Raw genomic sequence first — 12500 nt, forward strand, 5'->3', positions numbered from 1 at the left:
TATATATATATATACTGTATATATAGAGTATGTATGTATGTATGTATGTATATATGTATATGTATAGATCTTTTTTTTAGGTCCGTGTTAAATGTTTAATCTCCATCACTGTATAAAACACCCATGTCGCATGTTTTGTCAATACTGTGCAGCCATCACAGGTGCATAGTCCTCACAATGTCGTAGTTGTGAATAACTGACACTCTGAGGACAGTGTATTTACACACTGCGAATGTAAAATAAGTTTTCAGGGGTTTGGAGTTACACATACAGTCCTCATAATTCATACTCTGGTATGGACACTCTGAGGACTGTGTATTTTCTATTGATTGTTTCATTGTGAAAAATAGACGTCACCAATTTACACAAACCACTAGTGCTGACGGATTATTTATTTTTCAAATAGCAAATAAAATGTGTTTGCATTCACAATACTTTAACCTATTCATTGTTCTTTATGTACTGTAACTGTGTAAATGCACAGGTGGTCGTGTTACTAAGAATTGAATTTTATATGTATTTTTCTCTTCATGTGTACCAGGTTTCAACTGAAGCACAACCTGAAGACATAGCTGAAGACGTAGCTGTCACAGACCAAGTTGACCAGGTGACGAGATTTCTTTTTGAATGTTGATGTTGAAATCCATTTTTCAGAAGCAAGATGTTGCACAATTTATAAAAAAAAATATCTTCTCGCACGAATGGCTCATGCAATATGTGTATTGCAAAGACATGCAACAAATGAATATTGGATTGTATACTTTAGTCTGATTTTGACCAATCAGAGACTACCTTAATTGCGCATCGCCATACAAGAGAATTGTATTGAGGAGCATTACTAACAAAATATAACATTTGGATAAGACTAGATCACAATGAGCATGCTTATTTTTCCGCATTAACGTGCATTTCTTTCTTTGGATTATAAAGATCTCTCTATCTCTATCTTTATCTCTATATCTATCTATCTATATCTATATATCTGTCTCTCTATGTCTCTCTCTCTCTATATACAGTATATATATCTATACATCTATATCTGTATGCATGTGTGTGTGTATGTATGTATGTGTATATATATATATATATATATATATAGATATATATATATAGATATATATATATAGATATATATATATACTGTATATATAGAGTATGTATGTATGTATATATGTATATGTATGTATGTGTATATATACAGTATATGTATAGATCTTTTTTTTAGGTCCGTGTTAAATGTTTAATCTCCATCACTGTATAAAACACCCATGTCGCATGTTTTGTCAATACTGTGCAGCCATCACAGGTGCATAGTCCTCACAATGTCGTAGTTGTGAATAACTGACACTCTGAGGACAGTGTATTTACACACTGCGAATGTAAAATAAGTTTTCAGGGGTTTGGAGTTACACATACAGTCCTCATAATTCATACTCTGGTATGGACACTCTGAGGACTGTGTATTTTCTATTGATTGTTTCATTGTGAAAAATAGACGTCACCAATTTACACAAACCACTAGTGCTGACGGATTATTTATTTTTGAAATGGCAAATAAAATGTGTTTGCATTCACAATACTTTAACCTATTCATTGTTCTTTATGTACTGTAACTGTGTAAATGCACAGGTACAGTCGTGTTACTAAGAATTTAATTTTATATGTATTTTTCTCTTCATGTGTACCAGGTTTCAACTGAAACACAACCTGAAGACATAGCTAAAGACATAGCTGTCACAGACCAAGTTGACCAGGTGACAAGATTTCTTTTTGAATGTTGATGTTGAAATACATTTTTCAGAAGCAAGACGTTGCACAATTTATAAAAAAAAAAAAGATCTTGTCGCACGAATGGCTCATGCAATAGGTGAATTGCAAAGACATGCAACAAATGAATATTGGATTGTATACTTTAGTCTGATTTTGACCAATCAGAGACTACCTTAACTCTTTGACTGCCAGACGTTTTCAGAAAAGGGATGCCGCCAGTGCCAGCCGATTTAAGCATTTTGACTGATTTTCAAGGTCCACAGAAAATGTTCTGTTTGGACTATGGAAACACACGTACTACCAAATGAAAGATTGGACTTTCATCTTTCATCAGAAAAAAAGAGTTTGTTTCTACCTTATTCCGTTCTTTAGTAATCAACAATAGAAAATGGTTAGTTTGACCCAATTTCGCCCGTGTTGGACCAAAATACGGAGAAATCAAGCTTTTAGTGAAACGATATTATTTCATGCATTCTAGTGAATTTGACACTTCTTTTTGTCCATGAATGATGCCACAAACACCTAAATAGTGCTTTACTTCTATAAAACACTACCACCAAGAATGAAAAAGTGTTTTTTGATAGCAAAATACGTTTATTTACATTCAACAGTGTAACAATTTGACAACAATTTGGCAAACTATTTACAAATGTGTGCAACTGTGGTGCTATTTACAAATATGTGGATGTTTCAACGACAGTTTTTCTTTTTGTAACACTCTCCTGCGTGCAAAGAGACGTAACAGCATTTGCACAACAGATTGCCTCTTCGCGTGTGCCACTTTCTTGCAGGCCGTTTTTTTCCGGGGAATAGCAAGTATATACTGCAGTGTGTCATCACGTCTAATATCAGGATCATGCTACGGTTACGTTACGGTGGTGTTACGTCTCGCTTCCCCGTGTCCTTCAGTTGCTATACCGGGTGGTAGGAGATCCATTTTATCCACTCCATTCATGGTGGCATCGTAGTCCAGAAACAGTGTCTTCTCCGTGATCAGACTGTACCCGCTCCTCCGATGAATATGCATTGGACTCGGGGTACTCTTCATTGTCCGATCGAATGTCCGCTTGTGCAGCTCCGCGTTTTCCGGCCTTAGCAGCGCTAGCCGCGCTAGCCGCGCTTTGCCGGTGAGGCTTACTACTTGTTCATAACAGTCACGCCAAAGCTTCCAACTTTGGCGTAGAGCTCGTTGTCATCTTCATCATCATAATCAATCTGCATTGGTCGATGCCAACTCTCCATCGCCCGATCGAATGTCCGATTGTGTAGAAGTACCCGGCCGGCTATTGTGCGCGTTTTCCGGCCTTAGCAGCGCTAGCCGCGCTAGCCGCGCGTAGCCGGTGAGGCTTACTACTTGTTCATAACAGTCACGCCAAAGCTTCCAACTTTGGCGTAGAGCTCGTTGTCATCTTCATCATCATAATCAATCTGCATTGGTCGATGCCAACTCTCCATCGCCCGATCGAATGTCCGATTGTGTAGAAGTACCCGGCCGGCTATTGTGCGCGTTTTCCGGCCTTAGCAGCGCTAGCCGCGCTAGCCGCGCGTAGCCGGTGAGGCTTACTACTTGTTCATAACAGTCACGCCAAAGCTTCCAACTTTGGCGTAGAGCTCGTTGTCATCTTCATCATCATAATCAATCTGCATTGGTCGATGCCAACTCTCCATCGCCCGATCGAATGTCCGATTGTGTAGAAGTACCCGGCCGGCTATTGTGCGCGTTTTCCGGCCTTAGCAGCGCTAGCCGCGCTAGCCGCGCGTAGCCGGTGAGGCTTACTACGTGATAGTAACAGGCCAAAGCTTCCAACTTTGGCGTAGAGCTCGTTGTCATCATCATCGTTGACATCAATGCGCTTTTTAGTATTGATTGATGCTTTCCGTCTTTGAAAAAAATGCTCAAGCGTGAGCTGCTTGTAACCGGTTGCTTGGTCAAGCCATTGTGGCTTGGATCAGCCATTGTCTCCTCAACACTCTAGCTCCGCCTCACGTCTTCTACTGACGCCCACGGTGGGCGGCCCATCCAACCTTGTGCAAAGAGAGTCATCGCTGCCCTCTAGGGGCCAAAACGAGTCTTTGACTAATCAGATCAGCCTGATTCTTTCAGCACAGCTGCCCAAGGCTTTCCTGCACCCGTTTTTGAAAAAAAAAAAAAAAAACATAGGGGACGTCTTTTAACGTCCTCGGCGCCCTTCCCTAGGTTTATGCTAAACGTTTTATAACGTTTATGGCAGTCAAAGAGTTAATTGCACATCACCATACGAGAACCGTATCGAGGGGCATTACTAACAAAAAATAACTTAATTGGATAAGATTAGATCACAATGAGCATGCTTATTTTTCCGCATTAACGTGTATTTTTTTTTCATTGGATTATAAAAATATATAGATATAGATAGATCTTTTTTTTTAGGTCCATGTCGAAATAATCTCCATCACTGTATAAAACACCCATGTCGCATGTTTTGTCAATACTGTGCAGCCCTCGCAGGTGCATAGTCCTCACAATGTCGTAGTTGTGAATAACTGACACTCTGAGGACAGTGTATTTACACACTGCGAATGTAAAATAAGTTTTCAGGGCTTGGAGTTACACATACAGTCCTCATAATTCATACTCTGGTCAGGTATGGACACTCTGAGGACTGTGTATTTTCTATTAATTGTTTCATTGTGAAAAATAGACATCACCAATTTACACTAACCATTAGTGCTGACGGATTATTTATTTTTGAAATGGCAAATAAAATGTGTTTGCATTCACAATAGTTTAACCTATTCATTGTTCTGTATGTACTGTAACTGTGTAAATGCACAGGTACAGACTTGTGTGTTACTAAGAATTGAATTTTATATGTATTTTTCTCTTCATGTGTACCAGGTTTCAACTGAAGCACAACCTGAAGACATAACTGAAGACGTAGCTGTCACAGACCAAGTTGACCAGGTGACGAGATTTCTTTTTGAATGTTGACGTTGAAATACATTTTTCAGAAGCAAGACGTTGGCACAATATATAAAAAAATATCTTGTCGCACGAATGGCTCATGCAATATGTGTATTGCAAAGACAAGCAACAAATGAATATTGGATTGTATACTTTAGTCTGACTTTGACCAATCAGAGACTACCTTAGTTGTGCATCGCCATACGAGAAACGTATCGAGGGGCATTACTAACAAAAAATAACTTAATTGGATAAGATTAGATCACAATGAGCATGTTTATTTTTCCGGATTATCGTGTATTTTTTTTCATTGGATTATAAAAATATATAGCTATAGATAGATCCTTTTTTTTTAGGTCCATGTTCAATGTCGAAATAATCTCCATTACTGTATAAAACACCCATGTCGCATGTTTTGTCAATACTGTGCAGCCCTCACAGATACTTAGTCCTCACAATGTTATAGTTGTGAATAACTGACACTGAGGACAGTGTATTCATACACCGTGACTGTAAAATAAGTTTTGAGGGCTTGGAGTTATTATACAATTCATACTCTGGTCAGGTATGGATTCTCTGAGGACTGTGTATTTTCTTGTTTTTGTTTCATTGTGAAAAATAGACGTCACCAATTTACACAAACCTGTAGTGCAGAAGGATTTATTCATTTATTTTTGTAATGGCAAATAAAATGAGTTTGCATTTACAATACTTTAACCTATTAATTGTTCTGTATGTACTGTAACTGTGTAAATGCACAGGTACAGTCGTGTTACTAAGAATTGAATTTTATATGTATTTTTCTCTTCATGTGTACCAGGTTTCAACTGAAGCACAACCTGAAGACATAGCTGAAGACGTAGCTGTCACAGACCAAGTTGACCAGGTGACGAGATTTCTTTTTGAATATTGATGTTGAAATCAGTTTTCAGAAGCAAGACGTTAGGAGTGAAGAGTGTAGAGTAGATGCTAGGGCTGAACTATATAACTAACAAATATAATCACAACAATTTTTTATGCAATGTGTATTGCCAAGACGTTCAAAATATTGTATCCAACAATAAGCTTGTATGGGACTAAAATTCCTACAAGTCAACATTAAAAATATCTCAAATTGAAGATTTGTTGGCAGTTTGGTGATTTGGATTATGCACTGTAGTGATCTTTTGTTCCCATTAATTTATTTATGGTGGATTTTAGAGATGAACTCGCTATCAATTTTATTTTATTTTTTTAAACAGAAGTGTAAACATCAGGTAGTTAATTTACTTGTATCAAGCTTGGATAAATGTGCTTTATGTTTTGGACCTTTCGCTGCACTAGAATGGACTGGCATGATGGGTATTTTATCTTCTGTGTTATTTGTATCTGCAATGGATCTTTGTTTCACGCAACCAGAATTAATAGTGCAGGCATTTTCATTGAATGAATATAATTTAGTCAAGAGGATAAATTATGACCCATGTTTATACCTTTATCTTTAGTTGCAAGCAGCTAAATGTTGAGCAATTGTCTCAATCTTAACGACTGTCTGACTCGGTAAAATAGAAAAGTCTACTGTAACTGAAGGACTGTATCACACAATATCTGTTTTAGGGGCAATGCCATAGATTAAGCATATTAACTATCCCTCTTGTTAAATGCTTCATCTCATCTTTCGAATAAATGTGACTAGATTTATAATAATCTTTAGTATGTGCACAAACTTTAGGTTCTAAATGCTTTTCTAGTTTGCTCCAGCATCTGGCACATATCCCGTTTAAAAAAAATGCAAAACTGCTTGATGATGAAGACCTTTGGTAAATTAACTTTAGCACATTAGCCCATCAATGGCGGGAGCTACTTCTGCCGCGAGCGCTCGACACTTTTCTCAAGCTTCTACTTCGAGTGTAACATCACTAAGTAACAGCGAAGTAAAGCTAGTAAATATTTATGACCACCCGCCAAAATGAATTTTAACCCGCATCTGGCAGGTTAATTTTAGAGCCACTGTATATATGCATAAGTATGTGTGCATCTACTGTATATATGGATATCATTGCTGTCCTGTGAAAAACACGTTTCCATTTTTAGGTCGCGGGCTGCTCTCCGGTAGCTCCTATGGTGGAAGTGTTTTTCACAGAACAGCGACAATATGTGTATGTATGTATGTATGTAATAATTGTTTTCGTTTAAAAAATTAGGTTGCTGATGTATCCAGTTCAAGTGAGGATTCGTTAGCAGAGGAATATGTTCCAGATTCTCACAGTACTTCGGACACTTCCTACATTGAACCTGTTTCAGAAATTCAGAAATCCGAAGGTATTTCAGGAATGAGCTATGAGAAAACTGCTCATCCTTTAAGATGAGAGGTAGTCATGTTTTAAAGAATAAAATGTTCAATGTTCACTGACTCTTTTGCATCTGGTTTCATGTCGAGCTTATCCATTACAAAGCTGTGTTTGACCTAGATAACCTGTTCACATAAGAAGCAGTTTTATTAACATACCAGTTTCAGTCTGTCCTAAAATTGTAAGTTGTAACATGAGCACCATGTTAAAACTTACAATTTTAGGACAGATCAGGTATGACTTTGCATTTCACAGTATTGTTATGTACAACAATGTGTCCTTATATCAGGTAAGTCATTACACATCAATGCCATTTTAGTTTGTGTAAAGTCAGAATGCCAGAACTTTCAAATCACTTCAGTGACATGGTTGCTGTGTGTTGTGTAAACTTTGTCCTTGTAATGTGAGTTGGTCCTCATAATTACCATTTTTGCAATGGGCGTGGCTTATTTAGGTCATTATCTATGTCCTCACAATTACGGATTTTTTCAGGTTTTTCTTTTTTTCGTGTGTTGAGTTTTTTCAAGTTTTGAAGTGAAATTTTCCTGGACAACCCCAAAAAAAATTTTTGGGTGCAAGTCCCATCTCTCTGGCATTAGCAGAAAGGGGTGTCCCTGTAATACACAATTAAACCGGTTTGGAAAAAATGTCCTCATAATACACAGAGGCAAGTATGTGTGTGTGTGTGTGTGTGTGTGTGTGTGTGTGTGCTTTCACTCAAGTCAGCGCACATGTTTATGTTGTATCAACGCACTGTGCACATAAACTGGTGCCGCTTTGTCCTTTGATGCCAGGTCAAGAGAAAATCTGAGTCTCCAAAGACACACACTATAATAATGAGTCTCTGCGGACCTTTTGCACCCTGGTCCCTGAGCTTATAGCACCAATTTCCTGACTACAAAGAGCAGAAACACTCCCAATTGCAGTCAAGCGTAGCAAGCTTACAGTGTATCTTTCACTGATGTCGTTTGGCGTGCAGGGGTCTATTTTGCTAGTAGAGACTGAAATTCTTAGACGACTGAAATGGTGGTGGTGGGGGGGGGGGGGGTTTGTAGTTGGTGGGGTTGACATTTTAAATAATTCAGTGCTTTATTACGGAAGCATTCACATCCTGTGTCCTGTGTAACTGTCAGTTTTTCAGATTTTTTCCCCTGTTTTACAGAATAATTTTTTCTGTCATTAAAAAATATTCTGAAAAAAGGGGAGGGGTGTTCAGGGGACGATAATCAGAAAAACAGAAGGAAAAATTACTCCGAAAAACAGAAGAAAAAGATTTCTGAAAAACTGGGATATTTTTTTTTCCAAAAAACAGAAAGACAAAATTACTCTGAAGAAACAGAAGCTGGTGCTCTGAGTATTTTATTTTTTAAATTATTTTTATTATTTTTATTTGATTCGATTTTTTCTCTGGAGAGCTCAGTATTGTTCATTCGGTAATTTTACCGATTTGACATGTCATCATCATTGCTCTCTCTTTTTTTATTTTTTTTAAATAAAATGTTATTTCGTATGTGGGTGAGAACGTGTATGTGCATGTGCGTGTGTGTGCATGCGTGTGAGTGTGTATTCATGAATTCACCTAAAACGTATTAAAAATCCCATAAAACCCCTGGGACCTCTCATACCCAAGCATCGGTGCCGAAGAGGGGCCGGACAGCGGAGCGGAGAGGGCACCCGCGCACACCCCACCTCCCACCGCGTGGAGGGACGGAACACCGGGGGCAGAAGGGGAGTTGGGGGCACCGGGGGACGGGCGGCACCCCCGAACCCCAGGCCCAGCGGGGAAAGGCCCCGGTCGTCACTCCAGCGTTCTTAGTGAAAGCTAACCCTGTTACTGAGTTCGCCAGCTCGCCGATTGGCGAACTCTATCCCTACACTTTGAATGTGACCCCACCCAGTGTATATACAAGTGTGTGTGTGTGGTGTATTAAAATATTGGGAGCAGGTGAGCCGGCGCAGAGGGAAATGATATCCCCACGCTCCGATCCACCTGCCTCCCAGTCATGTCAGTGAGTGTATGTGGTGCATTAAAAAAATAAATAGGGGGGGGCAGGGTGGCGCGCCGGGGACACGGACAGGGGATCGCGACACTACTCTATACTGCGGTCTGCCCCAACCGATGGCACCACCCTGACACACCTGAACCCCCCCACCCCAGTTGTGTGGTGCATTAAAATTGGAGGGGAGTTGAAGGGCGAAGACGGTGTCTACACCCCCCCCCCCCACCATAGTGTGTTATGTGCCCTATATGTCTATAAACAAAGTGTATTGTGCAAAACTAGTGCAGTGAGTTAAGAGAAGCGATTTTTTAATTTTTTAATTTTTTATTTTACCTCTGAACTCTAAGTGACTTGTTGCAGAGTCATTAATGGCAGACACTTTCGCGCATACCATCAATTAAGGTAAGCATGTATGTAAGTATGAACATGTCAATCGATCAGCATGATTTTAATAAGCTAACAGTTAAGTTTCTACAAAGAGCGTATTGCATGTGGGAAAATGTCCGCCATTAGCGAGTCTGCAACAAGTCACTTGGAGTTCAGAGGTAAAAAACAAACAAACAGAAAAAATATTCAGAAAAACAGAAAAGTTATGAAAAATTACACACAAAAAACAAAGCTCCCCCCAAAAACTAGTCTGAAAAAAGAAACAAAGAAAGTTTTTTGTTTTTGTTTTTCCCCCCAAGTGAATGCAATACGCTTCTGTACTACATATTTCTGACTGCACATTTTCAGCAAGGCTAAAGAGACTGCTTTGTTGTTTATGAGTGCGCCATTATTTTCATACCTCCTGACACATACTAAGCTATGTGATGAATAGAGCAGAGCTGGTAAACTAATTTTGCTGCACTGTATAGTTATTGCAGTAATATGAAAATAATTTCTATTCAATGCTACATTAGAGGAGCAAAGTAACTTGCATATACTCTTCATTTCACTCATGTCTGTCTCCTCTTCTCTCATTACATCCTGAACGTTCTTTCCTCCTCCATTTTCATCATTCTCCATCTGGTCTTGACATCTTCTCTTCTTCCTCCACTGTCATTTGCTCAGCCTCCGTTCTTTGCTATCGTCCCAGCTCTTTTTGCTGTTGCTATGGTTTTTTTCGTGTGTACAATGAGATACACTTTGCTTCTTTAAAAATGTGATTGTAAGAGTCAAGTTTCAAGTATTGCCCTCTTGATCACAAGTTTGAAAGAGCTTCAGAAACTCATGCTTTACAGAGATCATGCTACGTCCCATGATCTAACTCCCATTCGAGCAAGGGAAAACTCTGAAAAAACATATTTGGGAAATGAATGAAGACAACTTGAGAAGGGATCACAGATGGACGATATCCACTTCCAGAATGAGAAAGCAGGAATGGATGCTGAGTGGGTAAAAACAATCATATATTAAAAATTGGTTATACAATGTTAGTGTAAACACCACAATGGACACCGCACTTGTTTTGTGAGGTGTACACCTTCGGATAAGGTTCAGAGAGGACAGCGGCTCTACTCGAATTTGCCACGTTTGTTGCTGGTTGCTTAGCGGCATAACAGGAAGAGCTGGGTCCGGGAGTTTGGGAAGTGCTTCAGGAGGAGAATGTGAAAAGTTTCTCCATGCTTTTTTTTCCTTCTTTTTTTTCCTTCTTTTTTTTACTTGAGCCTGCAACATCACCACAATATAATACTTTATACTATATTTTTTTTTTTGGAGAGTTCAGTATTATTCATTCGGTAGCCTTCCCGAGTCAACATGTCATCATCGCTCTCTTTTTTTTCCTATTCATCCATTAGGATATTTGCAGCCGTATGTTCAGATTACAGCCACTGTGTTGGGTAGTGAAAGAAGATGATTACAGACAATTTAGCGCAGACGAGCGCGTGCGTGGGACGGCGCGGAAGACGCTTTTGTGGCCTGATGGGCTGAAATATGTGCCACATTGGCTTCGTGGATGGACTACGTCACACACAGCGTCCTGTCTGTTGTCAACTGGACTGCAACAACACTTACCCCCGTAAATAAATGGTATCCCTTCCTGCGGGTACAACGCATGTTTTTCAATAAATACACAAAAACACATGTGGGCTTTATTTTGAAACAAGAAAAAAAAGTATTTATAGCAGAGAAGCAAAAGAAAAGCAAGCACTTGCTCTGCAGTGGACTCTAGGTGCATTCAATGACCATGCACGCAGTAGGAAATATCAGATATACATAGAAAAAGCTCAGACAACTGAATGTTACTGTTTTTCTGTTTTGTTCCAGATGTTTGAAGTTTAAATATCTGTTTACAAATAACTTTTTCTTAGAAACTTTGTATGGGGGTAAATACTTTTGGCACAACAGTGGAACACTTCCCCCTATTTTGGTGTGAACATAGCATAAAGTGCTTCTGAATTGTTCCAATGTGCTTGTGTGGCGCAATCCACCAATATCTATTATTTATTTATTCCAAGGAGTGCTGTCTAATGGCTCCGTTCTCTGTGTATCTGACGAGTCACGTCGTTGTTATCTGTTATTTTGCACATCATTGAAAAAATAAATATAAAATAAGTTTTTCACATATGCCTTGTTGCAACAGCCTAATGCATGTGTAAGATCTGTTGTGTTTTGTTGTGTGTTAACTGCGCCATACACAGTTTTCTTTGCATTTTGGTGGTCTGAGGTTCTAGCCACTTTCACCCCTGGATATAAGGGAAAGATTTGAGGAGGCACGGTGGCTGACTGTTTAACACGTTTACCTCCCAGTGCAGAGGATGTGAGATCGAGTCCGGGTTTCGGCCTTCCTGGGTGGAGTTTGCATGTTCTCCGGGTACTCCGGTGTCCTGCCACATTCCAAAGACATGCATGGCAGCTTAATTGAACACTCTAAATTGTCCCTAGTTCTGATTATGAATGTGAATGGTTGTTGGTCAGTGTGTGCCCCAAATTAGCTGGCAACCAGTTCAGGGTCTACCCCACCTACTGCCCTTAGCCAGCTGGGATGGGCTCCAGCACCCCGCGACCTTTGTGAGGAATAAGCGGTTCAGAAAATGGATGGATGCAAAGATGGTAAAGATTTGACACTGGTTGCTATAGTTGCAATACACTGCAGCAAAACTACCATTTTTTATTTTAATGAGAAGACAAAGAAGCATCTGCCTTGCTACTTAGCATTCAGTAGCCTGCAACCCCCTAGATTTCACCAAGGTATAAAATGGACATATTTAAAGGAAATCTTGAAAAAAAAAAAGCTTCCTCAAATTTAATGTTTCCCTTTGTGATAATGCTGACACTTTTTTTACACCTACACCAAGTTTATCAACAAGCCATGAAGTCAGATCAAGAAGATATTGCACGGTATCTCATTCCAAGCCTGGCACAAGGTGTTGCTGGCAGTGTTATAAAATCATTTCAAATAGTACTGTGACACACATGTGCACACATGATGTTGCTAAAAGTGTGGTCAATGTGCCATCATGTGTAATGTTT

General features: G+C 39.3%; 2 protein-coding genes across 3 annotated transcripts in view; both read left to right on the plus strand.

Moving 5' to 3' along the window:
• Positions 1 to 7746, plus strand: part of LOC147155545 (uncharacterized) — a 14024-nt gene extending 6278 nt beyond the window's left edge. For both annotated transcript variants that reach the window (XM_086066246.1, XM_086066247.1), the window contains 5 exons: positions 542 to 607; positions 1689 to 1754; positions 4649 to 4714; positions 5535 to 5600; positions 6898 to 7746. In XM_086066246.1, the coding sequence (XP_085922372.1) occupies positions 542 to 607; positions 1689 to 1754; positions 4649 to 4714; positions 5535 to 5600; positions 6898 to 7062 (429 nt within the window). In that variant the 3' untranslated portion in view covers positions 7063 to 7746. The remainder of the gene's footprint in view (positions 1 to 541; positions 608 to 1688; positions 1755 to 4648; positions 4715 to 5534; positions 5601 to 6897) is intronic.
• bmp6 (bone morphogenetic protein 6) overlaps positions 1 to 12500 on the plus strand; it is a 71023-nt gene that overhangs the window by 32462 nt on the left and 26061 nt on the right. The gene's annotated exons all lie outside the window — the stretch shown is intronic.

This window comes from Leptonotus elevatus, chromosome 21 (assembly GCF_054856555.1).
Source record: "Leptonotus elevatus isolate MCC_2025b chromosome 21, RoL_Lele_1.0, whole genome shotgun sequence".
Lineage (NCBI taxonomy): Eukaryota > Metazoa > Chordata > Actinopteri > Syngnathiformes > Syngnathidae > Leptonotus > Leptonotus elevatus.